Below are 27,843 nucleotides of genomic sequence, written 5' to 3'. Positions count from 1 at the left end.
AATAATTGTGGAGCGATTTGAATCCAGTATGAATCTGCAGTGTGTGTAGTTTTACAGTCTGACAGTAATAATTGTGGAGCGATTTGAATCCAGTATGAATCTGCAGTGTGTGTAGTTTTACAGTCTGACAGTAATAATTGTGGAGCGATTTGAATCCAGTATGAATCTGCAGTGTGTGTAGTTTTACAGTCTGACTGTAATAATTGTGGAGTGATTTTAATCCAGTATGAATCTGCAGTGTGTGTAGTTTTACAGTCTGACTGTAATAATTGTGGAGTGATTTCAATCCAGTATGAATCTGCAGTGTGTAGTTTTACAGTCTGACAGTAATAATTGTGGAGCGATTTGAATCCAGTATGAATCTGCAGTGTGTGTAGTTTTACAGTCTGACAGTAATAATTGTGGAGTGATTTTAATCCAGTATGAATCTGCAGTGTGTGTAGTTTTACAGTCTGACTGTAATAATTGTGGAGTGATTTCAATCCAGTATGAATCTGCAGTGTGTAGTTTTACAGTCTGACAGTAATAATTGTGGAGCGATTTTAATCCAGTATGAATCTGCAGTGTGTAGTTTTACAGTCTGACAGTAATAATTGTGGAGTGATTTTAATCCAGTATGAATCTGCAGTGTGTAGTTTTACAGTCTGACAGTAATAATTGTGGAGCGATTTTAATCCAGTATGAATCTGCAGTGTGTAGTTTTACAGTCTGACGGTAATAATTGTGGAGCGATTTTAATCCAGTATGAATCTGCAGTGTGTGTAGTTTTACAGTCTGACGGTAATAATTGTGGAGTGATTTTAATCCAGTATGAATCTGCAGTGTGTGTAGTTTTACAATCTGACGGTAATAATTGTGGAGCGATTTTAATCCAGTATGAATCTGCAGTGTGTGTAGTTTTACAGTCTGACTGTAATAATTGTGGAGTGATTTCAATCCAGTATGAATCTGCAGTGTGTGTAGTTTTACAGTCTGACAGTAATAATTGTGGAGCGATTTTAATCCAGTATGAATCTGCAGTGTGTGTAGTTTTACAGTCTGACTGTAATAATTGTGATTTTAATCCAGTATGAATCTGCAGTGTGTGTAGTTTTACAGTCTGACTGTAATAATTGTGGAGTGATTTTAATCCAGTATGAATCTGCAGTGTGTAGTTTTACAGTCTGACAGTAATAATTGTGGAGCGATTTTAATCCAGTATGAATCTGCAGTGTGTGTAGTTTTACAGTCTGACTGTAATAATTGTGGAGTGATTTCAATCCAGTATGAATCTGCAGTGTGTGTAGTTTTACAGTCTGACTGTAATAATTGTGATTTTAATCCAGTATGAATCTGCAGTGTGTGTAGTTTTACAGTCTGACTGTAATAATTGTGGAGCGATTTTAATCCAGTATGAATCTGCAGTGTGTGTAGTTTTTACAGTCTGACAGTAATAATTGTGGAGTGATTTCAATCCAGTATGAATCTGCAGTGTGTGTAGTTTTTACAGTCTGACTGTAATAATTGTGGAGTGATTTTAATCCAGTATGAATCTGCAGTGTGTGTAGTTTTACAGTCTGACAGTAATAATTGTGGAGTGATTTTAATCCAGTATGAATCTGCAGTGTGTGTAGTTTTTACAGTCTGACAGTAATAATTGCAGAGTAATGAATGTGGCCTGTAGTGTAATGCTGATATGAACATCTGGGCAATTAAAAAAACCAGGCTTTCTGTGGGATTTACTTCATCCCAAACCAATCGGCCAAATGCCACAGAGATTACATTACCTGTCTTCCTCTGGGAAGACTAATCCAGCTCCAACAGTATGTAACATGAACAACAGGCAGAAAGACGAACTTGACAAACTTCTGCAGAGGTTGGCCTTTTAACGTTTTAACCTCGCTTGTTCCCGAAAAGGTTGGGATGCTTTGCAAAATATAAATACATAAAACAGAATGCAATGATTTGCAAATCATGCATTTAAACCCTATATTTCATTGAAAATAGTACAAAGACAACTATACAACTAGACAAATACAAATGTTGAAACTGAGAAATGAAACTGAGAATATGCCCATTTTGAATTTAATGCCAGCAACATGTTTCAAACAAGTTGGGACAGTGAAATGTTTACCAAGTCTTTTTTTAACAACATGCTGTAAGCATTTAGAACCTGAGGAAGCCAACAGCTGTAGATTTGAAAGTGAAATGTTTTCTCAGTTTTGCTAGGTTTTCAGCAGTTCAGGGTCTCCTTTGCTGTGTTTTTCATTTCATTATGCGGCAAATGTTTTTAATGGGTGACAGATCTGGACTGCAGGAAGGCCAGTTTAGCCCCCGGACTCTTTTACTATGAAGTCATACTGTAGTGACTCTTTAGCACAGAGGATGCAGCATCCATGATTTCCAAAAAGAATTTCAAATTTTGATGTGTCAGACCACAGGACACTTTTCCACTTTACCTCAGGCCATCTTAAAAGAACTGGGGCCCAGAGAAGGGGGCAGCATTTCTGGATCCTGTTTATATATATGGTTTCTTCTTTGCATGGTAGAGTTTTAATTTGCATTTGTGGATGCATCAGCAAATTGTGTTCACAGACAGTGGTTTTTGGAAGTGTTCCTGATCCCATGCAGTGATTTCCACTACAGAGTCATGTCTGTTTTAATGCAATGCTGCCTGAGGGTGCAAAGATTACGACCAGCCAATATTGGTTTTTAGCCTCACCCCTCGCATACAGAGATTTCTCCAGATTCTCTGAATCGTTTAATGATATTATGTACCATAGATGGTGAAATCCCCAAGTTCTTTGGTAATTTTCATTAAGAAACACTATTATTGAATTGTTGCAATATTTGCCTGTGCAGTCTTTCACAGAGTGGTGAAACCATCCCCATCTATACTTCTGAAAGACTCAGCCTCTCTGGGATGCTCTTTTTATACCCAATCATGTGACTGACCTGTTGCCAAATAACCACCAGGTGTTTTAAGCATCACACAGCTTTATCAGTCTTTTGTTGCCCCGTCCCAACTTTTTGAATCATGTTGCTGAAAATAAAATTCAAAATGGTTTAAATGATTTACACATCATTGCATTTTGTTTTTACTTATTTTTTGCACAGCGTCCCAACGTTTTTGGAAACAGGGTTGTAGACTGTTACCTGTCAGTGCACTTTGATGCCTCTTCAAGTATTGTTTACAAAAATCTGAAATGCAAAGAAAGATTTTTCTATCCAATAAAACACACATTTGTTTTTAAAGGCCCCTGAGGGAGGCTTCTAAAACATATTTACAAAGGATACATAAATACCCATCCAAGAACAACGCAAAAAACAAACTGATCTGTAACCAGATGCAGATGACCACAGACTGTCAACGGTGTTAATGTGTCTATGTAATCAACGGTCAAGTCAAACAACAGAGTTTTGTTTACATAAGTGTCTGCTTAATGTCATAAACTGAAGCAGCACCCTTGAAGTAAAGCATTTCTGATTCAATAAATGAAAATCAGCTTTGTTTCACTGTTATGGTATCAATCAGGTTGGAAAAAAGCCCAGGACAAATTTAGAGAATGTTCATGCAAGCATATTGAAGAAGTGATTTTTGTATCACACGAATCGCACAAGATGGAATTTGAGAACACAGGCAGAACAGCGATGACATCATCTTTACAAACTCTATAGTGTGTACAAGTGAACAGTAAGGCCAACTGCTGCTGAGGAATATTCCATAATTTAAGCTTCTATAATTTACAGAATAATTACAAAAGAAATAGCATTAATGTCGGTACATTCTCGTCTTGGGTAGAGGTTTCAGTCAGGGCTCACAAGAGAAGCTGCAAATTTGAACAAGGCTCCAGTGTGGCAGTTAGGCTAAACATTACAATGATAGAAATACTGTGGCTCTGTTTCAAGTAACGTATGAGACATTTTTAGAGTCATGTTACAAGTAGCTAATCTCCAGTGAGGCGTTCTTCTCCACAGGTTCCTCTGGCAAGGGTTTCACACTGCCATTTTTTGCCCCGTTTAGCAGGGTTGTGGATGGTCCATAGCCAGAACCTTTGCCAAGCCCATCCCCACCTGGGCCTCTCCTGTCTGGGGTACAAGGCTCAGACAGCCCTGGAGCTAATGGCCTCTCGGAGAACAAGGCACGGGCACTCTCGGCCTGTCCGCTGCCATTTCCGTTCTGGGTAATCTTGCAGATTTCAGTCATCTCAGTCACTTCCTCCCTGTCCTCTTCCTCATCCTCTTCTTCATCATCTCTTACCACCCTGCGCAGGCTTTCTCTGGGCATCAGGATCTGCCTGCGCTCTTCTTGCTCCTGGCGCTCTGTTGGTTCGTGGTTTTCCACCTTCCTAGAAGAGCGGCACAGTGCCTTCCGGAAACCCCGCTTGAAGTTGTCAGAGAGGAAACTGTAAACGATGGGGTTGGCACAACTGTTGGCATAAGACAGGACCACCACAAAGTAGTAAAGGCCCTGAAGGTTGTTGCTGGGTGGAGACACGATCAAGTTTATGATATTGAGAGCATAAAAAGGGAGCCAGCAGAAAACAAACACGGCCACCACTATCACGACCATGCGAGTTACCTTGCGCTCAGACTTGCGCCTTTTGGTAGAAGTGGCATGGACCTTCTTGCTGGAGCTCCGTATCTTGACCACAATGAGCAGGTAGCACATACAGATGACCAGCAAGGGGAAGAAGAATCCCACCGTGGATGTATAAATAATGAACGCGGCACGCCAGATCTCATATGGTTGTGGCCAGTTGATATTGCACGTACCTCCTTTTTCAGAGACGTCGGCAAAGATCACCATAGGAAGGACCACCAGGAAGGACAAAGCCCATACTGATCCATTCACTGCCTTGGCTACCTGTGGCCTCCTCCACTTGGAAGAGCGGATGGGATGCACCACGGCCAAGTAGCGGTCAATGCTCATCACTGTCAGACAGAAGATACTGGTGAACATGTTGATTCCGTCAACTGTCATCACCAGACGGCACATGAAAGAGCCGAACGGCCAAGACATCATGGCATTCTGGACGGCCAGGAACGGGAGGCCTAGCATGAAAAGCTCATCAGCAATGGCCAGATTGAGGATGTAGATGTTGGTGACGGATTCTGTCTTGGAGTAATGTAGGACTATGTGGATGACCAAAGTGTTTCCAGCCAGGCCAACGATGCAGACGATGATGTATATGAGAGGGATTAGTACTCCGGCCACTCCTGTGCCTGGCCGGTCTCCAGAATTAGTTCCATTGGCGCACTTGGAGTTGTTAAAGTGGCATGTGTTATTGAGGAATGTATCATTAAAGAGGAACCCTGGGAGGGAGATGTTGCAACAAAGCTCTGCTATGGCAGAAGCGTCTGCAGAGGTAAACTCCATCATAGCACTGGTACCCTCTCTCTCAAGCTGTGCTCAGCTGGTGGCCACTGTCCTATGAAAGAGTGAAACAGAAAATGTCATTTTCTTTTCAGTGTTCCCTGACACTAAAAGCCACACTTTGGCATGTAAAATGCACATAATTTTGGATTGACTCCTACATTGCTCAAAGTCAGAATGACAAAGAACACATGGTATATGTCAAAATCATTATAGAAATAGAAATATATGCAAGCGATAGCAAGAGTATGACTCTGGGCTACTTCCCAGACACAGATTAAACTTCATTCTCAACCGTCACACATAGCTAATTTTGATTCTTCACTGAAAGTTTTTTCTGTGAAGGGCTAGATTTCATATTTTTCAGGGAGACTTGCCTATAGTAGAGTTTTGAAATGCACTGCTTTTGTTTTTCAGATAATCTGACAGGCCAATTAGGCAGTGTTTGCTTGACGTTCAAAGGCAGAGACGTGAGTGATGAGAATGGCAAAACGTGCAATTAGAAGATGTCATTACACCGTGCAAATACAGACATGGAAAAATCAACAGAGGCCATGAGAAGAATGAAACAACACCGACGAGAAGAAGGAGGTGGTGTAGGACGTAGGGGAGCAAGGGAGGTTAGATGGAAATAGTAATTCAAAAAACATAATTAAATGATAACGGGGTGAGAAATAAAAGGACCAAGCCAAACGTGGTGGCAGTGGGCATGAGTCATGCAGGAAACAATTAGAGGAGATGGAGAGGAAGTGAGAAGGGCCGCTCTGGGATGAGCTGCCATAAGAAGTGTGTGTTTGGCCAGCGTTGTGTATCTATTGAACCCTCAGACAGTTTAAACATTGCGTGTTCCCACATGCCACGGCTAATAATTGACATTTTACCCAGGAACCCTGGAGAACTGAGCAAGCTACGGAGATCATAATAGCCATGTAATGTGCGTGTGTTCATGCATGTGTGTGAAGTGGATATTCTGGATGGAGCTGGGCTCTTTCACTGCATGAGTAAGTGTCCTTCAGTGACTGAGACTATGTGTGAATGCAAATGGATGAAGGCAAAGCAACCTTGTCCTCATGTTCTTATTCTCTCTGGACAAACAGTGGCCTGCTTACGTCTGTGTGGAACATTCACACCTGTGCACACCACAGAGAAAGCCATCTCTCTCGTTTTCTCCCTCCCTCCCTCCCTCCTTCCTCGTCTCCATGAAGATGAATATTGGAAATGCTGGCTTTAAAAGAACAGCTTTCCCTTCCCTTTCCTATTCCGATTAATTTTGACATTCTAGTATCCACAAGAGTTACTGAACGGATATCTGGTTAACTACATACTTTGACTGAAATCACCACAGGGCTGGACCTGGAGGCTCACTCTTTTAGTGACAGTGCTGGTGTTACAAGGGAAAAATCAGTAGCACAAATATTTACCAGAGGAATGCACATGAAAACATGTTTAGTTATTCAAAAAAGCTGAGAAATCTGTTGTTTTTGTGTTAGATGAAACAGAAGCTCTTCAAATGTGAGCTAACCGATACAAGAGTTGATGCGGATGAGGACTCGTCCTCTTACACAAGGCATTTTCTCCTCAGTGGACAATGTGCCAACATGTTTGTCAGAGAAATATATTTCCGTTGTTTCCACTGAGAGCTTGTTGTTGCTGAAAAACACTTATTAGGGGGTTTCAAATTTCTTTCTTGTTTCCGTTTTATTAGCCTAAGTTTAAACTTTGTTGTTTTTTAAATAATAGAACGTAGAGATCAGATTCACTCTTTGTCTTGGAAGAAAATTTTATTTGCATTTAAGCATAAGCTTACAGTCTTAAAAAGATGGTTCTTCAGGGTTTTTTAGTACAGGCAATGGTTCTAAACACCCAAAGAACCTTTTGCATGCTTAAATTGTTCTTTGCTTGGTGAAATTGTTCTTCAGACTGATGGAGAATGCATGTATGGTTCTATGTAGAACCTTTTCGAAAAGGGTTCTCAATAGCACCAAAAAGCTTCAATTGTTGGATTGTCAAGCTTGGCATCATAACAATAGCAGAACCCTTTTTGGTGTTATATAGAACCATATGCAACATATTCTCCATCAATCTGAAGAGCCATTTCATGCTGGAAAAAACCCTTTAAGCATGCAAATGGTTCTTTCAGTGTTCATGGTTGGATATAGAACCACTGTCTTTCCTAAGGAACCATTAAAGATGTTTTTTTTAAGAATGTAGATTAGATCAAATGTTGTTAAGATTATAAAAAAATACATATTCAGCTATGTGTCCAAACTTTTGACAAGAATTTTGTTGATTTTTAGAGTTAATAGTATGTCATTTAATATCAGAAACCGCATAAAGTCAGTTTTAAGCTCACTTAAACTGGCTGTAAAATGTCCTGGCTGATCAACTCCATTTTGGGATGTTAGAGAAGATGTGTTTGTTTGTTTATTTATTTATTTATTGATTAACTGGTTGATTGATTAAATGATTGACTGCTTGCTTAACTGTCTCTTTAAGATTAACCCTGATGTGGTGTTGATGTGTTTGTTACTCAGTGGTCTGGTGGACCCACCGCATTACTGTTTTGAAAATCAATACAGTCATAACAATTTATATAAAAATACCAGATATTTAAAATATCACAAGTGTCCAGCGAAGGGTTCTCCTTTAGTAGCTGTAGCCAGTCAGCAGCCTGTCCATGTTGTCCACTCTCACACACACACATATACAAACACATACACACACAGACACACACATACTAACCGCAGGCCATGTAGGAGGAGAACAGACTGAAGGAAACAGCACCTCCGCTCTTTTACTCCCAGCTGGTTCACCCAACACCACATGTGTAATATAAATGTGTGGGGGGTGAACAGAGTGAAGACACTGAAAATGGGTTATTTTATATGTTTTTCACAGAAAATGAGCAAAGGCCAAACTAATTTGAGGTAATAATAATAAATCACATAATTTTTTCTTTTGATAAACACTGAAAATGGGTCCCACAGACCCCAACACCACACAAGAGTTAAGGTCTATTCCACATCAATACCGCTATTCTATCCTGCTTCTCATTCACACCCGTTATTGATCCATCCATATTTTCTTCAAAGCCAGCCATTGGTGTGAATTCTTTCGGCAGTGGCCTTGTGCACCCTGTTTCTTTTTCTGCCCTGAGTCTAGTTTCTGGACAGGCAGTGTGTGGTGCTGGCCAGGCAGTTTTACAGAGAAACAACAAAAGCTCAGTCCACACAGCTGCTTTTAGGAGTTCACTTACATGATATATAGATATCTTTCATCTGTACAAGAGAGGTGCAGTCATTAAATGCTGGATGAAGACAGATTTGGGTGAAATATGTCATAATTTAATTTTATGACCTTTAACAACCTTCACAAAATAATCAAGTGACACATATTTGCAATTAACTAAAATGAAGAATGCATATAAATGTATATAAATATAATTTAGATATTAAATACTCTATTTTCTTGTGCAACAGGATTTCTTCCCTGCTGTCTGGCACCAGGTATGAAAAACAATCCTATTTTTGTGAAGAGTTGCATCATTAGTGGGACAGTGGGACATCAACAAGCCTGAGGTCTGTGTGTGTGTGTGTGTGTGTGTGTGCGTGTGTGTGTGCGTGTGTGTGTGTGTGTGTGTGTGTGTGTGTGTGTGTGTGTGATTTGTGCATAAAATTCTTACAAGCTACAGACTGTATACATTTATGGCCAATTCACACCAGATGTGCTTCTGGGTTCCATTGCAATCAGAGATTCATTCCACGTCGGCTGTGCTTGACATCTTATGTCCATCAAAATGCCTTCGAACCTGACACACAGAACGTCCAGTCAAATCACACAAACCTGCTTTCCATAACGTCCTAACAACATTTAAAATAATAATTTATTAAAATGTGATGATCTTGTTGATCTAGAATATGCCTGGTAACTCCTGAGCTGTACTACACACTTTAAAAAGTTGCCTCTTCAAAGGTTCTTTAGTAAAGGCAATGATGCTATTTAGAACCATGAGTTCTGTAAAGAACCATTTGCATGCTTTAACGGCTTTGCATGGTGAAATGGTTCTTCAGATTGATGGAGAATGTGTCTTATATTGTGACAAGCTTGATACTGTAACAACAGCAGAACCATTTTTGGTTCTATATAGAACCATTGGTAACACTTTCTATGAATGTCACGTTTGTAAGCGTCTATAAACACATTTATAACATGTTATAATGCCTTCATACAGCATTATAAACATGATTAGAAACATTTATAAAAATGAATTACACTTTATAGCCATGTTTATTATACATTATGAAATGATAATATAATGCATTATAAGTAGTGTTGATAACATGTTATACTGTCAGTGTCAAAGAAGTCAGTCCCAGCTTGGAGAGCGTAAAGTAAAGTACCAAGCTAACGGTGGTGTACATTACCTTTCCCACATTGGGTAAAACACTGATGGCAGCTCTAGTTTAAACTCTGACATTTGAAGCCTGTAATGTGCTTTATTGTGAATGTTTTAGTGTTTCAGTAAATCCGTCAGTAAATACTTCAACTTGAAGCCTCACTCTGAACACTGGAGGAGGCTTTAGTACAGTACGCTTCACTTTACTTAGAGCGGACAAATACGACTTATGAGCTCTTATAATTTGTTATGATCAGTACTTATAATGTATTATGTTAACAATTCATTATGCATAATAAGCATGGCTATAACATGTAATGCATTTTTAGAAATATTTATAGCCATGTTTATAATGCCTCATGAATGCATTATAACATGTTATGAATATGTTTATAGATGCTTACAAAGGTGACATTCATAGAAAGTGTTACCGTTAGAACCATTCTCAAAAAGGATCTATATAGAACCATATACAACACGTTCTCTATCAATATGAAGAACCATTCCATGCTTAAAAGGCTCTTTGCATGGTGAAATGGTTCTTCATATTGATAGAGAATGCGTTGGATATGGTTCTATATAGAACCTTTTTGAAAATGGTTCTATATATGTAGGTTCTATGTAGAACTCATGGTTCCAAGTAGAACAATTTCCTTTGCTAAAGAACCTATGATATGCCGAAGCTTTAATCTGACTCAAAATAGTGAGTCAGATCTGCTGTTTGTACTGTGAAGCTGTAAAACTGCTATATAACTATATTAATCAGAAAAAGGAGACACACAGTCGCTTGTGCTTCACATACGCTGACTATGTCACGTCTAGTGTGAATTCGGTGTTACTCAAAAAGGTGCCCCCACTGTGAACATAGAGCACTCAGAGTATTCCTCAAATACTCTGAGTGCTTCATGCAGAGGGAAAAAAAAACTCATTCTGTCTAAATTTACTCCTGTAATCAAGTGATGTGATCTCTAAATGCTGTCATGGCACCTGCTTTTAAATGAAAAGAAAATGACTTTAATTTGCTCTTCTAATTAAGCGATGTAATCTCTCGGCGCTGTCGCTATGCCTATTTTTAAATGAAAAGATGACTAAGAAAAGAAGAAATACTGAGATTTTCATTCTGAACATGCATTAGGAACAAACAGCATTCAGTCAGAGGTCGATGGCGTCCAGGCCCCTGAACCTCTTTTCTGCACATAACTCTGGCTTAACTCTGGCATAACTATGGCTGAATGATTTGCCGCAAACATCTAATTGTGTTTCTTCTTACCAATATTGTTGCTTCAGGATATTAAAAATATATTAGTAGTGTGATTGTATTGATAAAGATCAGCCTGCATTTTTTTTTTCATTTTTCCTCAATTTTCTCCTGAATTTAAACGTACCGTGTTCCAATCACATGACACCACCAGACCAGTGCTAAGAGGGCGAAAGCCAGCACAGGCTTCCTCTGAGTCCTGTGAAGACAGCTACCGCATCTTTTCGAACTGCCGCTAACACAATGCCATTGGACGTTTGGATTGCGCTTGGAGGAAAACACCAACCGCCAGTTCTGTTATGTCAGCTAACAGATGTCTGTGCTGGCTAGCATCATCACGCTGAGTAATGGGGGGAAACGGGGGGGCCATCCTACCCAACCAGAGAGTGAGGCCGATTGTGCTCTCTTGAACACCAGCCTGCATTATTTTAACCTAAATAATTTACTTAGGTTGGATTGTTGGATTATATGAACACCTCAACGCTCACAGTAAGGAATGTTCTGAATGGTTAGAGGGCTCATTTGCACAGTGCAGTTCTGCAATATCAGTACTGTAAATGTAGAGGAGGGTGATAAGACAAAATATATCATGATACTTCAAAAAGTTTCCTTTACACACTTGTTATGATATTTATTTTTTATTTCCAGTAGTGTCATATAAAAAAAAATCACATTAAAAACCCTAAATCCAGTGAAACAGGACTAATTATGCCCTCTTTGTAATGAAACATGTAGTTCTTCAATGGTATAGAAGTAATGGTGGTATCCACGATATGCCAAGAAAAGCATATTGTGATATATTCTATAGAAGGTTGTTGCGATAAATATCGTTATATTGGTCAGCCCTATGTAAATGCCAGTATCACAGCCCTGATATAAGCAAAAAAAGAGAGATCTTTCTTGCAAATTAAGCAAGGGGGAAGAGGTCAGCTTCATCTGAATAAAGGCCAACTCTAATCAGCCTCCTCAGACGGTGCCACATGGGAACCATTTGTCTCTCCAGTGAACAGGCCTGATGCAGAGTGACTGCCTAATGTGATTATGAGCACTGCTACCAGCACTGCAACGACACTGCTAAAGGCTGGTATACACACCATGATTTCTGTGAGAATTAGACAAAAACCACAAGTAGTTTTTTGGTCAAGACTTAAAATCAGTGGTTTCTGCAAATACGGGCTGTCCACATTTTTGATAAAGGTACCTCAACAAAAATGTATTTTAAGCATCGGAGCCTGTAACACAAGTTCATACAATTTTGAAACTTTTAATATGACATAAATGTGCCTTTACTGTAAATTTAATAAGAACTGAATGAACTATTCCAGTAAGAACATGTCACAGTCAAGACGTCCTTGCTGGCCTGTTGCATTGTGTTGAACAGACAATACCTCTTATATTTGATGTTACATAAAAATGAACCTGTTTTAAAAGTCTATTTAAGCAAAAGATGATATTCACTTTGCTTTTCTGTGAATCTCATGTCCTCTTTGGCTAACTCACCCATCAAAAAGTAGGCTTGCTTTTTAAAGACACCCTACTTTAGGTCATGTGGTCAGTGTCACAGTAAAGACGTAAATTATGGGGCAGACATTTATAGGAAAAATGACATAAAAAGCTGGGAAACAACAGTAATTATCTCAATACAGTTTGATTTAACATTAGTACAGTGTAGCTTCAATTACAATAATGTAATTTTGACATTTAGTAGTTTTGACATTTGACATTTTGACATTCTTTTTATGTATTTGAAGAAATCAGAGGTGTGAGACCTGAATAAACCTGCTGTCAAAATATGCTTCATAAATTACATTAAACTAAGGACCAATTTTGTGTGTGAAAGTATTATGACAATAATAAAATATTGTATGCTTTATGCTAAAAATGCTATAAAAATTGTTTGGTCAAAGTACATAAATATGCATGCATGTTGTAGGTGTTAGTTTATATTTCTATATTTTATTTATATTTATTCAAAACCTACATTAGCCCATCACATTTAATGTTGCAACTTGTGGACCCAGTTAGCTTACCTGGTGCTGTATTGGTGAGTGAGCTGTACTGCCACTCTTTTATAGCAATTAAATGATCAATATGTGGCAACAAAATCATTTGGCAAAGCATTTAGTATTGTGCCGCTTATATGCTGCACCTCCAACCTAAACGCCCCATCCCAGCATGCAGTGAAAGCATATGGCCACTGTTATATCACAGTTATATCACAGAGGTAAACAAAAGAGTTCCATCAGACAAGAGCATCTCCAAAGAACTGCAAGCACCTGTGCAGAGTGCGGTTGCTTTTTGATGTTATTACGCTGAGAGTTCCACTGATGTCTAAGGGGCCTCAGGCTTTGATTGACTCTTTGCTTTGTTACTTGATTGAGTTTGGATGCACTTTGTTTCTTTGTGCTAATTGCAAAAACCAGCCACGTGCTTTTCCATTTATATCCACTTGTCGACCTGCACCACCTGCCATTGCCATCTCCCCCTCTATCTCAGCGCTCCTGCCCTTTGATATGGGCCCTCTTTGATGCTGGTTTGACTCTATGATAGGCTGGTTCTTTAGCGTCCTTTTTAAAGTGGCAGGTCAGTACCGTTGTCCTCCTACTCTAGACCTCTACTCCGGTCAGACCACAGAAACTGAGCTCAGCTGTGGCTTTGCTGTGTGAATATGGGTACTTTCTTCCTTGAAGCACTTCAGCTCAAGCAGCCTTAATCTAATCCAACATTCTCTTACCATGTAAAACGCAAAGGCTTTGGTCAATGCATAAAAATTTCATTATGTATCGGCTCTGCAGTGCATAATTCATAATACGTTCAAAGTAAAACCACTGTTTATCGTTATTATTACATGAACGTTGCATTATGTATGTTTTAAGGCCAAAAGATGAAGTAAAGAAAGCAAAACTCTCCTGATTTCTCTCTTTTTTTCTTCTTTCTTAAATCTGTTTATTCTGATTTAGGCTGATTCACTTTCCTGGAAGCAGTGCTTTTCTACGCTCCCATGCTAGTGGATTACTAGACTTGTTGAAGGTGAAAGCAATCTTATCTGCTGTTGCGGCGCAGTTTGTCTACAACACTTCTCAGTTCAAACACATAATCTTTTTAAGAAAACAAGCCAGGGTAAAGTGTGCTATTAGATCCGATGCAGCAATACATCAAAACAGCAGCATTAAACTTGTATATAGTAACTCTAATTTCACACTTAAGTTCCCACATGTGGAGATTACAGCTTTTGCAGGCTTTTAAATGGACTCAGCTAAGATCTAATAAAAACTGTAATGCAAGAAAATCACATGCATGATTCAAAAACTCGTACGAGCGCAATACTCAACAACACACCACCATGTCAGTGTCACTGCAGGGCTGAGAATAATCCACCACCCAAATAATACCTGCTCTGTGGGGAACCTCTGGGGGTCCTGACCACTGAAGAACAGGGTGAAAAAGTATGCAGAGAAACAGCTGGACTACAGTCTGTAACTGTAGAACTACAAAGTGCTCCTATATGGTCAGTGGAGCTGATAAAATGGACAGTGTAGTGTAGATATAACGTAGATGAACCTAATAAAGTGCTTAGTGAATGTATTATTTAATATTATTTAGTAAACAGGTTAAAATGAAGTTAGTTCTCTCTAGTTCTGTCAGTTCCCAACATGGTGATTTTAACCTTTCAAGACAGCATTACTATGTTAATTCAGTAGCATAAAATAACAGCAAATTATGTATAAAAAAAAAACAAAAAAAAAACATTTCCTCCAGTAGTTTGGTTTTGGCGTGGGTCCTCAATTAAAGGATCGGCTTCAGTTAAGAAATTTCACTTCGGTGCATCTTTAATAATCACTAGCACACCTTATGATGCTTTAGCAAGGTGCAAAACACAGTTCTTGGAAGTGTTACTTCTTCTACACACCACATTTGTGCTAACTGACTGGTTTTCATTCAAAGGCCTGGAATATGCTGTGTAGAGCAGAAAAGCATCCATGCATACACAAAACCCATAAGAGTTTCTTTCAAAGGGACTGAAAAACAACAAGCAATCTATCACCTTTCCTGTCTGCAATCCGGAAGCGTTCTCTCTAATGCACATCTTGGTGGAACACTGTGCCAAGATTTCAGCACTTAAGCACTCCATGGCTCAGATAAGAAAGCTTTCAGGTACAAATTGGCCCTGCTTTTCTTTTTCTTTAGGACAGGTACAGTACAGCATGTGACTGGATATACATAGATAATGGTAGAAGATAATATCCTTAATGTAAGTCTGGACTCTCAGAGGTTTAGAGCCATTACTCCTTAATTTACATAATTATTGAAATGCAATTACATATTAACTTACATTGTGATAACTCTAGGGCTGGGTGGTTTAATAGTGGTAAGGTATACAGTAATATTTAAAAATGATGATGGTATTTGAAAATTATGACAGTGTCAAATTTCTGTTCCAAGTTTATCTAGTACACAGCCAAATAAACACAGTGTACTTGTGAAAAATGATTAAAATGTAATTCTTTTGTTACCACCAGCAATAATTTTGGATGAAAAATACAGTTTGACCCAATAAAAATTCCCTACAATTTCCAACATTTTCTATTGCTCCAACACTTTTCTACTTATCTGTCTAATGTAGCATAGCTTGCATGGTACTTCTTTCAAACTGTAATGGGATTACGTGTGGAGGTCAGACACGCATGTGGAAATTTCATACAAAGCTGGACATGGATAATCTATATAGAGGAAATTTATGTTTTAAATGCATCATGTATAATTAATATTGCTCTGTTAGAAAGTCAGTAACTGTAACAAAAGTCAGTAACTGTAATACGATTAGAAGAATATAAACTGTAACACACTGCACTATACACTTAAAAATCATGGTTCTTTAGGGGTTCTAAATAGAACCATGAACACTCTTTCTAAAGAACACTTTACATGATTAAAAGGTTCTCTGCATCGTGAAAGCCTTCGTCAGATTGATGGAGAATGTGCTGTAGATGGTTCTAGCAGCTTTTTGAAAAGGGTTCTATATAGCACCAAAAAGGGTTCTTTTTTGTAACAAGCCTGACATCATAACAATAGAAGGACCCTTTTTTGGTGCTATATAGAATTCAAAAAGATGCTATACAGAACTATCTACAGCACATCGTCCATCAACGTGAAGAACACTTTACCAATGCGATGTACCCTTTAATCCAGCAAAGCGTTCTTTGAGTGTTTTTGTATTTATATAAAACCATTTTCTTTATCAAAGAACCATCTACAGCACATTCTCCATCAATCTGAAGGACCCTTTTACGATGCGAAGAACCCTTTAATCATGCAAAGGGCTCTTTAAGAATTTGTGGTTTTATACAAAAAAAAATTTTCTTCATTAAAGAAAGAATCAGATTATTGTAACGAGGTATTACTTTGTACCTCGTTAGTCCAAACACTGCTTGCATTCTTCAGTTTGCTGGATATGCTAATATGCTAAAGGTTGTCACTGAAACCTGTAATGCTGGGAAATCTGCTAAATATAAAAAGGCACTTATAAATGTTTTAACACCATATGGGGTGCGTGGTGTTCCCCTGTTTGTTATCTCTACACCACACAAACGGTGTTGTATACTAATGTCTGCAAAAACACAGCGGGGGTGGAGGCTGACATTTAGATATTCATCTCTGTCTAATGTTTGCCAGTCAGATCATCACGGTTTTAGGCCTTGCAGGTCGTAATAAATCCATGCTCTTGTTGAGGGAGGCCTGGCCTGCCTCTGTGCTTAATGGGACATGTTCTACATTTTAATAAGCCAGTTATCTGATACACCAGCTGAGACAAAACATGAATACAACTCAGAAAGTCACATGGCTATTGAGAAACTGTGGTGGCAGATCATAGTGGACATGAATCAGGCATCCTGATCTAGGACTGGGCAATAAAATGACAGCAAAAGTTGTCAATATCAAACTCTTTTATATATATATATATATATATATATATATATATATATATATATATCAATAGTGTGCAATAGACATATTTTTGATAAACTGATTATGCTCTTCTGTTTCTCGACTCCAACGTCAGCAGCAAAAGTTTGAAAGGTCTCAGTAATGCGCTAGAGCTTATTTCACACTTTTACATGGGAACTGAAAGGTGATGAAATGTAAAAGAGTGAAATTACTGGTAGGGCTCATATGTGAGCAGAGGCCAATGTATTACCGGCAAAGACAATGATGTGTTACTTACAAAACACTTTTGTTTTTACGGTTTTGAGTTTTTGAAAGTGAAAAACATCATGAGAATGTTTTTGTACACAACTGTATTGGCATATCACTTGAAAGAAGAGGCAAAAAACGGCTCCTTTGAGAGTGTGGGGCTACTACTATGCAAAAGTGACACAGTATGGCCGACAAAACACAGCATTTCTGTGACATTTCTGTTTTTATAATGGAGTTTTCAGCATTTTGCATTATTGTACTTTGTGAAGGAGCCGTTGGCCATTTATGCTGAGGATGTCATATCTTTTTTAATTGGAATGTCATGGTAAATGTTTATGCATACATACTGGTAATATACTAGACAAAATATTTAAAAAATACAAACCCAATTTCACAAAAGTTGGGACAGTAGGTAAAATGCAAACAAAAAACAGAAAGCAGTAATTTATAAATCTACTTTAACCTGTTTTTGAACAAAGGACAAGATTTTTAAAGTTTTATCTTATCACATTTATTGTTTTTTGTAAATATTTGTTCATTCTGAAATTGATGTCTGTAACTTATTTAAAAAAAAGGTGGGGCATAGGAAACATAAGACGAGGAACATTGAGGAATGTTTAAAAAAAACATCTTAAACAGGTGATACAATCATGCTTGGGTAAAAAAGTAGCATCCAGGAAAACCAGAGTCCTTTATGAACAAGGATGAGTCGAGGCTCATTACTTTGCCTAAAATGCATCAGCAAAAAATTCAACAGTCTAAAAATAATGTTCCTCAACCAGACATTGCAAGGATTTCGGCATTTCACCCTCTACAGCGCATAATAACATCAAACAATCAAGAACTAGCAGAAATCTCTGTGCGTAAAGGAAAAGGCCAAAACCACAACTGAATGCTCATGACCTTCGACCCATCAGATGGCACTGCATTAGAAAAGGTCATTATTCTGTGAAGGATGTCACAAATGGGCTCAGGTATATGTTGACAAACTGTTGTCAATAAACACCATTCGTTGCTGCTTCCACAAATGCAAGTTAAGACTTAGTGGAAGTCATATGTCAACAACGCTCTGGACTCAAACTCATCTAAAATGGACTGATGCACAGTAGAAATGTGTATTATGTGCTCTGATAGGTCCACCTTTGAGACTGTTTATGGAAATAACAGAAGTTGTGTTCTCCGGACCAAAGAACAAAAGGACCATCCTGATTGTTACCAGTATAAAGTTCAAAAGCCAGGGTCTGTCTTTTGATGGTATGGGGAGGATATTAGTGGGTAACCTGCACATCTGTGAAAGCATTAACACAGAACAGATTTTAGAGCAACATATGCTGCCTTACAGATGATGTCTTTTTCAAGGACCCCCTGTACTTATTTCAACATAACAACACCAGGCCACAATCTGCACATGCTCAACAGCATGGCCACGTAATCAGAGAATGCAGGTGTTAGACTGGCCTTCCATCCAGAACTTTCTCTCATGTAGCATTATTAAATATGAATAAATAACAGAAGAATGGCAAAAAGTTCTGCTTTCAAAACTGGATCAGTTTGGATCTTCAGCCCCAAATGATTCATCAGTGTTGTTAAAGGGAAAGCTGATGTAACTTAGTGGTAAATGTGCTCCTGCCCCAAGGTTTTGGAACGTGTTGCTGGCATCAAATTTGGAATAAGCGTATATTTACAAGAACTAAAAAGTCAAGTATTGTGTTTTTGTGCTGTTATCAATTTCATACAGGTCAAACTGAATTTATTAATCACTGATTTCTGTTTTCATTAGCATTTCGCACACTGTCCCAACTTTTTTAGAAATGGGTTGGTACTATAGGTGGCACATTCACAACAGCACACACTAAAGAAACAGATATTAGCATTAGCATTAACTGCTTTCATTGTTGAATGTATGGAGAGTTTAAGAATGTTTTGAAACATCTCAGAACAAGAAGAAATTGTGGCAAAAAAAGACTTCATGTCCTCTGCAGTGTGGAACTTGGTCAGCTTGTATAAATCTTATATAACATTTTCTAATCAACTGTATGTTGCTTTTCTCTGGGCGCAAAATTCCATACAAATGCAAATCGTCATTATCTTATAACATGAAAAATGTATTGTGTTAAGATTTTGGTCCACATAGCCCAGCCTTCCCACAAAGGGTTCCTGCAGAATCTGTTGCGAGTGTAGAAACTTCTTGATAAATGAGGTCTTAAGAAAAGCTCTACACCTACTCCCAGCCATGATCTTATTGAAGTCTTAACTTCTCATCACTTTGAAATACAATCTTCAAATGTGAGTATATTGAGTATATTGCATCAGAGCAATTTGGCAGAGATAGCTTTCGCACGGCTACTTTGGTGCAAAAGAGGTGCTAAAATATGATTCATAAGATATAGAATGAAGATAATCATCACACGTTTTCTTTGAGGTGTTTCAAGCTCATGTAAAAGATGCTTTTTAAGTTGTAGCAGCATCTCCAGTGATAACAAAAGCTTCTCATACTTTCATCTGAATAACGTCTCATTCGTAGCTCACTGAAGAGGAGAAAGTGCAGATTTGAACATTTTAATCAACACCACGTTTGTGTTTGTGGGTAGAAGAGGAGATATCTTATGATTTGAATTTGATGAAAAGATATTGTTTGTTTTTATGTTTGTCATTTTTTGACATTGAAACAAACAGAAAAAGTCACACAGGCAGATTTGAACCTGTCAGTATATAATCTTCTAAGAGTTAATCTGCCTCTTGTTATGAGGTGGTCAGTCAGCCTCTCTTGTAGGGGTCAGAGGTAGGGTGGTTCAGTGGGCTGCTTCTTTCGCTTTATCTCTCTTTCTGGGCTTTACCTGAGGACTAGAGCGAGACTGGATGGATTTCACTTGGCTGCATCATCCCGCAAAGCATCCGTTTAACATGCCTAACACGTTGCCTGCTTCAGCAGTCTGCCTTTCTAGTCACTTTAGGCCGCCTTCTGTACACCAATGATATACAAATGGTGGTACAAAGTAGGGGTGGGCAATATAATGATATGTTATAATTATCAAAATAAATTATTAAATTAGGCCTGTGCCAGTAACAGAATCCTGTTATTCGCATAAACCATGTGGGTATTCTTATTGTTTTGCTTTATCTTTTATTTGACCAAGATTAAGCTTCAACTTTCACACTACAAATGTGTGTGCTGCTGCATCTGCTTCAAAGTTAGGATCTGTCTCTAAGAAAAAGTGATATTTCTATTGTTATTATTATTATTATTACTACTACTACTACTACTAACCCATACTACTACTACTATCTCTATCAGTACATCTGCTGAGGCAGCAAGGAACATCACTGATGGTGTCCAGAGGTACTTCTACTACTACTACTACTACTACTACTTCTACTACTACTACTAATAATAGTAATAATTAATAAAAATAACAGCGGTGGTGGTTTTGAGACGGTTCCTAGCACAGCCGACGCAGGAGCAAACACAGTAATAGTGTAGGATGGAGCTTAATTTTTTTGTCAAGCAAAAAACCTAACAATAGAGCTGTTCTGTAAAGTGGTGTTTGTAGTCTGCTGTCATCTTTAATTAGGCCATGAAACTATAATTAAACTAGTAAACTTTACCATTCACCGCTGTGTTGTCTGTAGCCGCTTCGCAGCTTAGTCTGCTTGTGTACTGTTAAAATAAATTGCTGTTTTAACTTGAACAAAAAAAGTTCATTAGTGTTTGGGCTGCCTTAAAAATTTGAGTTAAATGAATTTCGACTTGTAAGATAACGGAAGAAGAATCTGTGTTTTATGCCCTATCAACTTATTATCGTAAGGTCAAATAACTCAACATTTTAAGGCAGCCAGGACACTAACTAACAGGGGGGGGGGCAGTCATGGGCTGGAGGCTAGGGAACCAGCCTTGTGACTGGAAGGTCGCCGGTTTGATCCCCTTAGCCGACAGTATGTGATTGAAGTGCCCATGAGCAAGGCACCTAACCCCCAACTGCTCCCCAGGCGCCATGGATAGGGCTGCCCACCACTCAGGGCAAGTGTGCTCACTAGTGTGCATGTATGTGGGTGTTTGCTTGCATTTATGTTAAATGCAGAGGTCTAATTCCTCTGTGTGCGAACACAGTTGGCTAATGATTCTGAATTCAAATGTACACAGTAACATTAACTTGGCTTTTTGTACATTCACACACAATATTTGTGTCCTGCTATGGTCTGCCCGAAATAAACGAATAAATGGACAACATTTTTTACCAAAAAGCAATGTTGTGTCCTTATCTTTACACATTTGCATGTCCAGTTAAGGACAGCATGTACATGTGTAAAGGGCAACACACTCTGTGTTCACTAAAAGTGTTGATAATATGACAAAAATGTTCTAAAACTACTCAGGAAGTGTTATTAATTAGCTACATTTTTTAGAGTGCACCAAAAGAGTTTGTAAGCAGCAGTCAGAGCCATCACACTGAGCTCACAGGATGTTCGTGCATTACTATATTTATATTTATTTGCCATATTGCCCATCCCTCTCACCAAATGCATTTGCTATGCCATTCTTTCCTTCTCCCTCTGAATCAGTCAGTCTTAGACTAGGATCGATGGAGCCTCATATGCTTGAAGGTCAGGGTCAGTGGTAAGTGCTGTTAGCATTTTGCTCTGTTTGCATGCCGTATCTCCATCTCGGCACGTCTGAAAAGCCTTTATCTACCTGCAGTTCAGATGATGATAACTGCCTCTGGCCATTAATGGGTCAACATTCTATAGACTATAGTCGGCGCAAGGTTGCAACTCATTGTATTTCTGCAGTGTTTGGAGGTCTTGATTTGCTGAAATGTTCACACTGCCATGCTGCTGTCATTGTTGTTCCAGCTATGGCTGAACTGTGTGTGTGCTTGTATGCATGTTCTTATATTGCGTTCAAAATTAGAACAATGCATAGAGAGGTTCTGAAAAAAAAAAAGAACAACACATAAATGCTATATTAAAGCCTAATACATACAACCTCAAAAGCTAGCGCACAAGGCTTGTAGCCTTGGCTCGATATGTTTGGATTCTTCAAGTGCTTTGTAGTCTCATTTTGTGCATACTCTTGTTAGTTTATTGAATTTATGTCAGGCTCACTTTAATAAACCTTTCACTCACATACGTATGTTGCACGCTTGACGTGTTTATTTGCATTTATATTAAAAACATACCGCACATGTGGCACACGTGGGCGGGAATGGAGTTTGGACAGGGTTTTTCTGTGTGTGTGTCTATCTCACATGCATTAAATTACCAAGCAAGCAGCAGGGGCCCTCCATCTGGGAGTTTTCCCATCCTCCTCCTCAACTCTAATCAGCCAGGAAGCCTCGAATAAATTATCAGAGACATGATCAAGCACTCGTCTAAATGAGCATGACATGTTAATGCTGTGATTTGAACAATGCTCACCCTAAATCGCTATAGGCAGCGCATCACACCTTGACTTTCACAAGGTCTCCAGGGTGGCACCGGTCTCTTGGGAGCCAATTCTGAATCAGCGGATTGTGAACGCTTTGAAATGGATTAGGTCTTATCGCCGTCTGTGCCGTGGGCAGTAGTGTAGAACTCTGCATGCCGGAGCGTCTGTGCACACTGTGATTCTTCAGGTCTCCCCCAGGGCTCAACTTTGTCCAAATTATAGAACGAAAACAGCAAAAAAATAACCCAAGATCATCACCACAGCGTTCTCAAGAGTTCTCTAAACCCACCCCCTCACAGAATGCTCCACGCATCTCCAGGGGTCCTTCTGAGATCAGACAAATGTCCTTTCTCAGATCTCTATCTCAAGTTCCTAAACTCATTGTGAATATCAGCACAGCACATTTCCCTAGTTTGAAGCAGTGGGTATGCTGTGACTGGCTGACCCCATCATGGTCAGCAAGACTAGGCAAATTAATGACACATTTGTGCTGCGGATATATAGTCCTGGGGCAGTACTAGAGAAACTTCCTATCTCAAAAGGACAAGATATGAGTTTTCACAAATTCGAATTACAGAAGCTTATTCCATCTTAATTAAGGAACTTTATCATATCTTAATGAATACATCTCAAGTCAAGAAATCCTAAATTACTTGAACGATAATCTATTATTATTTCTGTTACCAGACAACTGACAATTTCTGTACAGCAACATGTTATCAAAATAACATAAAAAATGTACAGTGGTGCTTGAAAGTTTGTGAACCCTTTAGAATTTTCTATATTTTAAATTTGATCTAAAAAGTCCTAATAGTAAATAAAGAGAACCAAATTAAGCAAATGAGACAAAAATATTAGACTTGGTCATTTATTTATTGAAGAAAATGATCTAATATTACAGATCTGTGAGTGGCAAAAGTATGTGAGGCTTTGCTTTCAGTATCTGGTGTTACCCCCTGATGCAGCAATAACTGCAACCAATCGTTTCCAATAACTAGTCCTGCACATCAGCTTGGTGGAATTTTAGCCCATTCCTCAGTACAAGACAGCCAGACAGCTACTGATGTAAAAAAATAGTCAAAACAAAACAAAAATGTGATAAACTGGAAGTTAAGAATATAGTGAGTGCGCCCCCTGCTGTTTAACATGACTCCACCGCTCCTAGGTTTCGGTTTCCATTTCCCAAAAGCTATAGCCGGTGTGCGATCCATGCTAATGTTATTCCAGCCACGCTCAGTTCAACTCAATCACCTCATTATTCACCACCATCGCTGTAATATTTCTTTTGGTGAGTTTTCATTAACATTAACACATGAAGATAATCTGAGGGAAAGCATTTTTGAACCACAGAGGAAAAACAAAAAAACAAAAAACATTTTGAAACCACTATTTTGAAGTATGAATAAGTGCATTGTCGTTATCCTAGCTATAGTAAGTCCCGTTATGTTGTCCTGCCTGTTACAGTGTCCTAAAAAAGATACAGCAGAACCAGAAGGTTAAAACAGAGTTTAGGATCCTGTTGGGATTCTCCTAACGTTAGGACAATATTTAGGAAATTTTGTTCTTCTGTGTTTTCTTATCTGGAGTTAGGATCCGATTATGAACTTAGAAACTGTTGTGCTCTATAATAGCTATTGTGAGGTTGTCATGGTGCCTCAACAGATAAGATTTCGCAGTTACAATGTGACATGAGCATTTTTACCTGCTTTTTGATTAATATTCATCATAAGGCAAATTTAGTTATAGCCTCCAAATGTAGTTAAAATAGCTAATAGCAGTTAGGATAAATGTTAGGGGACATCAAGATTCTAAAGGTCTGTTTACCAATTTTTGACCCTGGCAACCAGCCTGGCAACAGAAAAACAGAATAAAAGGCACAAGTGTTCCTAGATTTTATTCTTTTCAATACCCTATGCATTTTAAGAACACCTTGAAAGCTTTGTTTTCAGTTTGTTTGCTAGCTTTATGAGGAGCATTATTTTCTTGGCTGTTGAAAATAGACTTGTAATGTCCCTGACTATATTTCTTTCTTGCATCCAAATTTCAAATACAATGGTAGCAATACCAATGTAAGTGAATATCTTACTGTTCATTGTGCATTTTTGGAGGTTTAGAGGTTAGTGGCTCCACACAAAGACAACATTCCTGCCATTCCCTAACCACCAAACTGCTCACAGACATTCAGGAAATATGCCAAACCCATCAGAAACAACCACGGGGATCAATAGAGGCACCTCTAAACATCAGCCCTTACAAATGTCACCCAATCAGAATGGCACAAATCAACCTACAAAACATGTAAAACCCCTACCTGAGGCATCTCACACCTCTCGACCATCTACAGAGGAAGAAGAAGATGAACAACAACAGAGTGGAAACAAATTGCTACCGTTTTCACAAACTATCCCTCTCCCGAATGATGTCATTGGCTGTATGAGTCACATACATTCAGCGGTGGAAAAAAAAGAAAGAAGCTGTATTTAAGTGAAAGTTTGGTTATTGGGTTGAAATTGTAATTGAAATCACTGAGTCAAAAAGTATCTTCATTTAAACATACAACTCTGTAACATTAAAACTTATAACTTAAATATAACACAATGAGTAAGGACTAATGCTTTTTGAAATCGAAGGAACTTAAATATTTTAATGCTGGGCATGAGCCAACAGGCTCTAATTCCATACAAATTAGATTTTTTAAATGATACAATAAAATATGTAAGCATTTGAAGGTCTAAATGATAATGTAAGGAGTAAAAAGCATATTTTTATCTTTTGGAAATGTAACTGAGTAACAGTACCAGTATTCAACTTCAATAATTACATGAGTAAAATACAAATCTTGCAAAACGACACTTAGTATAGTGACAAAGTGCAGATACCTAAGTATTTTTCAGAACCCCTCTATGCATTGTATGCTCAGGGCATTACTGTATTTGTCTAACCTTATCAAACTGTAATTAATCTCCATGATTTTATTAAAATCTGTCCAGATTAGACGGTGTGTGTGAAAGTTTACATCAGGCGTGGGCTAAAATTAATTAGCATGGTATCTTTTTGATTAGCGGCTTTGAAGTACTGTTATCAGGTTACTCCCAGGCCTAGTCCACGTTGGTTATAGTAGAATGGATCAGCATGTATAATTGGAGCTTTTTGTGAACTACTGTGTTTTCTGTGACTGTATAAAGGAAGCACCGTGCTGCCTTTTTTGTTAGATGAACTAATATTTCAGAGCAAGCTTGTCCTCACTTTCAGAATGCAATTCACATCACTACTGAAAAGCTTATTTAGAGTAAAATAAAAGGCCACTGAAGTGTGAACTGCATTCCTATTCATGTGTTTGTTTAAAATGGTGGCCTGAGGCACAAACAAAATAAAAACTGATGGATTTTTGGCTTTGTTAGATCACGTTCTTAATATATCCAAATCAGCACTAAGAAATCACCTTATTAAGAAAGAAGAAAAGTAGACCAAAGGCATAAGCTGCATAGACCATAATGTCTTTGAAAACAAACTCTGCACATCTGCACAGACCAGACGTGCTGTACATTTATGTACATCTGTCAGTGTAGTTTTGTTGAGTTACCACAGAGCACCCACTGCTGAGTGAGCTGATAGGGCCTACGGTGCCCACGGTTAATGCAGAACTGAATCGAGCACATGTGTCTGATAGAGGCTGAAAAGAGATCTGTTCTTGTCCTTTCGCTATAATGGTGAACTTCGCCCACGGTCAGAAAATATAGCGGCGGATTGAGTGAACGAGAGAGAGGGGGAGGGAGAGAGAGAGAGAGAGAGAGAGAGAGAGGGAGAGAGAGGGAAAGCCAGTGAGCCTGAGAAAAGGTAAATACATTTTCATAACCCAAGGCGCTAGGCATGAAATCATAAAATGATCTATGACCAATAAACCGTCTACTACTTACTGCTTATTGGAAGCTGACAGGTAAATGATTGATTGTGGACGAGCTGACAGCAAGTGTTTAACCCTTTAAACTCCGAACTAATATAAAGTTAGTGCTATGAATTATTCAGTAACTACTATGAATCATTCAGTAACTACTATGAATCATTCAGTATCTACTATGAATTATCCGGTGACTACTATGAATCATTCAGTAACTACTATGAATCATTCAGTAACTACTATGAATCATTCAGTATCTACTATGAATTATTCAGAATGTACTATGAATCATTCAGTTACTACTACAAATTAGAAAGTAACTATTATGAATTATCCAGTATGTACTATGAATCATTCAGTAACTACTATGAATTATCCAGTGACTACTATGAATCATTCAGTAACTACTATGAATTATCCAGTGACTACTATGAATCATTCAGTAACTACTATGAATCATTCAGTAACTACTATGAATCATTCAGTATCTACTATGAATTATTCAGAATCTACTATGAATCATTCAGTAACTACTACAAATTAGAAAGTAACTACTATGAATTATCCAGTATGTACTATGAATCATTCAGTAACTACTATGAATTATTCAGTATGTACTATGAATCATTCAGTATCTACTATGAATTATTCAGTATGTACTATGAATCATTCAGTAACTACTATGAATTATTCAGTATGTACTATGAATCATTTATTTACTACTACAAAGTATTCAGGATGTAGTTTGAATCATTCAGTAACTACTACAAAATGAATGTGTATGTTATCTAGTTATGAGACTAAACTGAAATTTTGGCTCCTTACCCCAATTGCAGTCGATCAACCAAGACATGTTTGGTGTTGTAAGTTTGCTTCTTTTGTTTTGCATTGAAACTACAAGGCTAATGTAGCTAACAAGTAATGGAAGCTTATACCCCACCAATTAGCATACTTGCCTTGTGCTTCCATTACTGAATCATTCAGTAACTACTTTGAATTATTCGGTTTGTACTGTGAATCACTCAGTAACTACTACGAAGTATTCAGTATGTAGTATGAATTATTCAGTAACTACTACAAAATGAATGTGTATGTTATCCAGTTGGGACACGGCATTGAAGTTTTCGCGCCTCACTCTAAATGCGGTCAATCAACCAGGACACATATGGTGTCTTAAGTTTGCTTCTTTTGTTTTGCACTGAAGCTATGAGGCTAATGTAGCTAACAATTAATAGAAGCTTATACCCCACCACTTAGCATACTTGCCTAAAAACTGTGTTGAGCTGTTGATTAATCTCAAATAGGCTTGCTTAGA

General features: G+C 38.2%; 1 protein-coding gene across 1 annotated transcript in view; it reads right to left on the bottom strand.

Moving 5' to 3' along the window:
* Positions 1–3,628: 3,628 nt before the first annotated feature.
* The window catches only part of sstr3 (somatostatin receptor 3), a 36,730-nt gene continuing 12,515 nt past the window's right edge, over positions 3,629–27,843 (bottom strand). The window contains exon 2 of the mRNA XM_036589716.1: positions 3,629–5,411. Within this exon, the coding sequence (XP_036445609.1) occupies positions 3,917–5,362 (1,446 nt within the window). The 5' untranslated portion in view covers positions 5,363–5,411 and the 3' untranslated portion in view covers positions 3,629–3,916. The remainder of the gene's footprint in view (positions 5,412–27,843) is intronic.

The sequence above is a fragment of the Colossoma macropomum genome, unplaced genomic scaffold (assembly GCF_904425465.1).
Source record: "Colossoma macropomum unplaced genomic scaffold, Colossoma_macropomum, whole genome shotgun sequence".
Classification (NCBI taxonomy): domain Eukaryota; kingdom Metazoa; phylum Chordata; class Actinopteri; order Characiformes; family Serrasalmidae; genus Colossoma; species Colossoma macropomum.
Note: the sequence above shows the minus strand (reverse complement) of the source record. Positions and strands in the feature narration are given on the sequence as shown.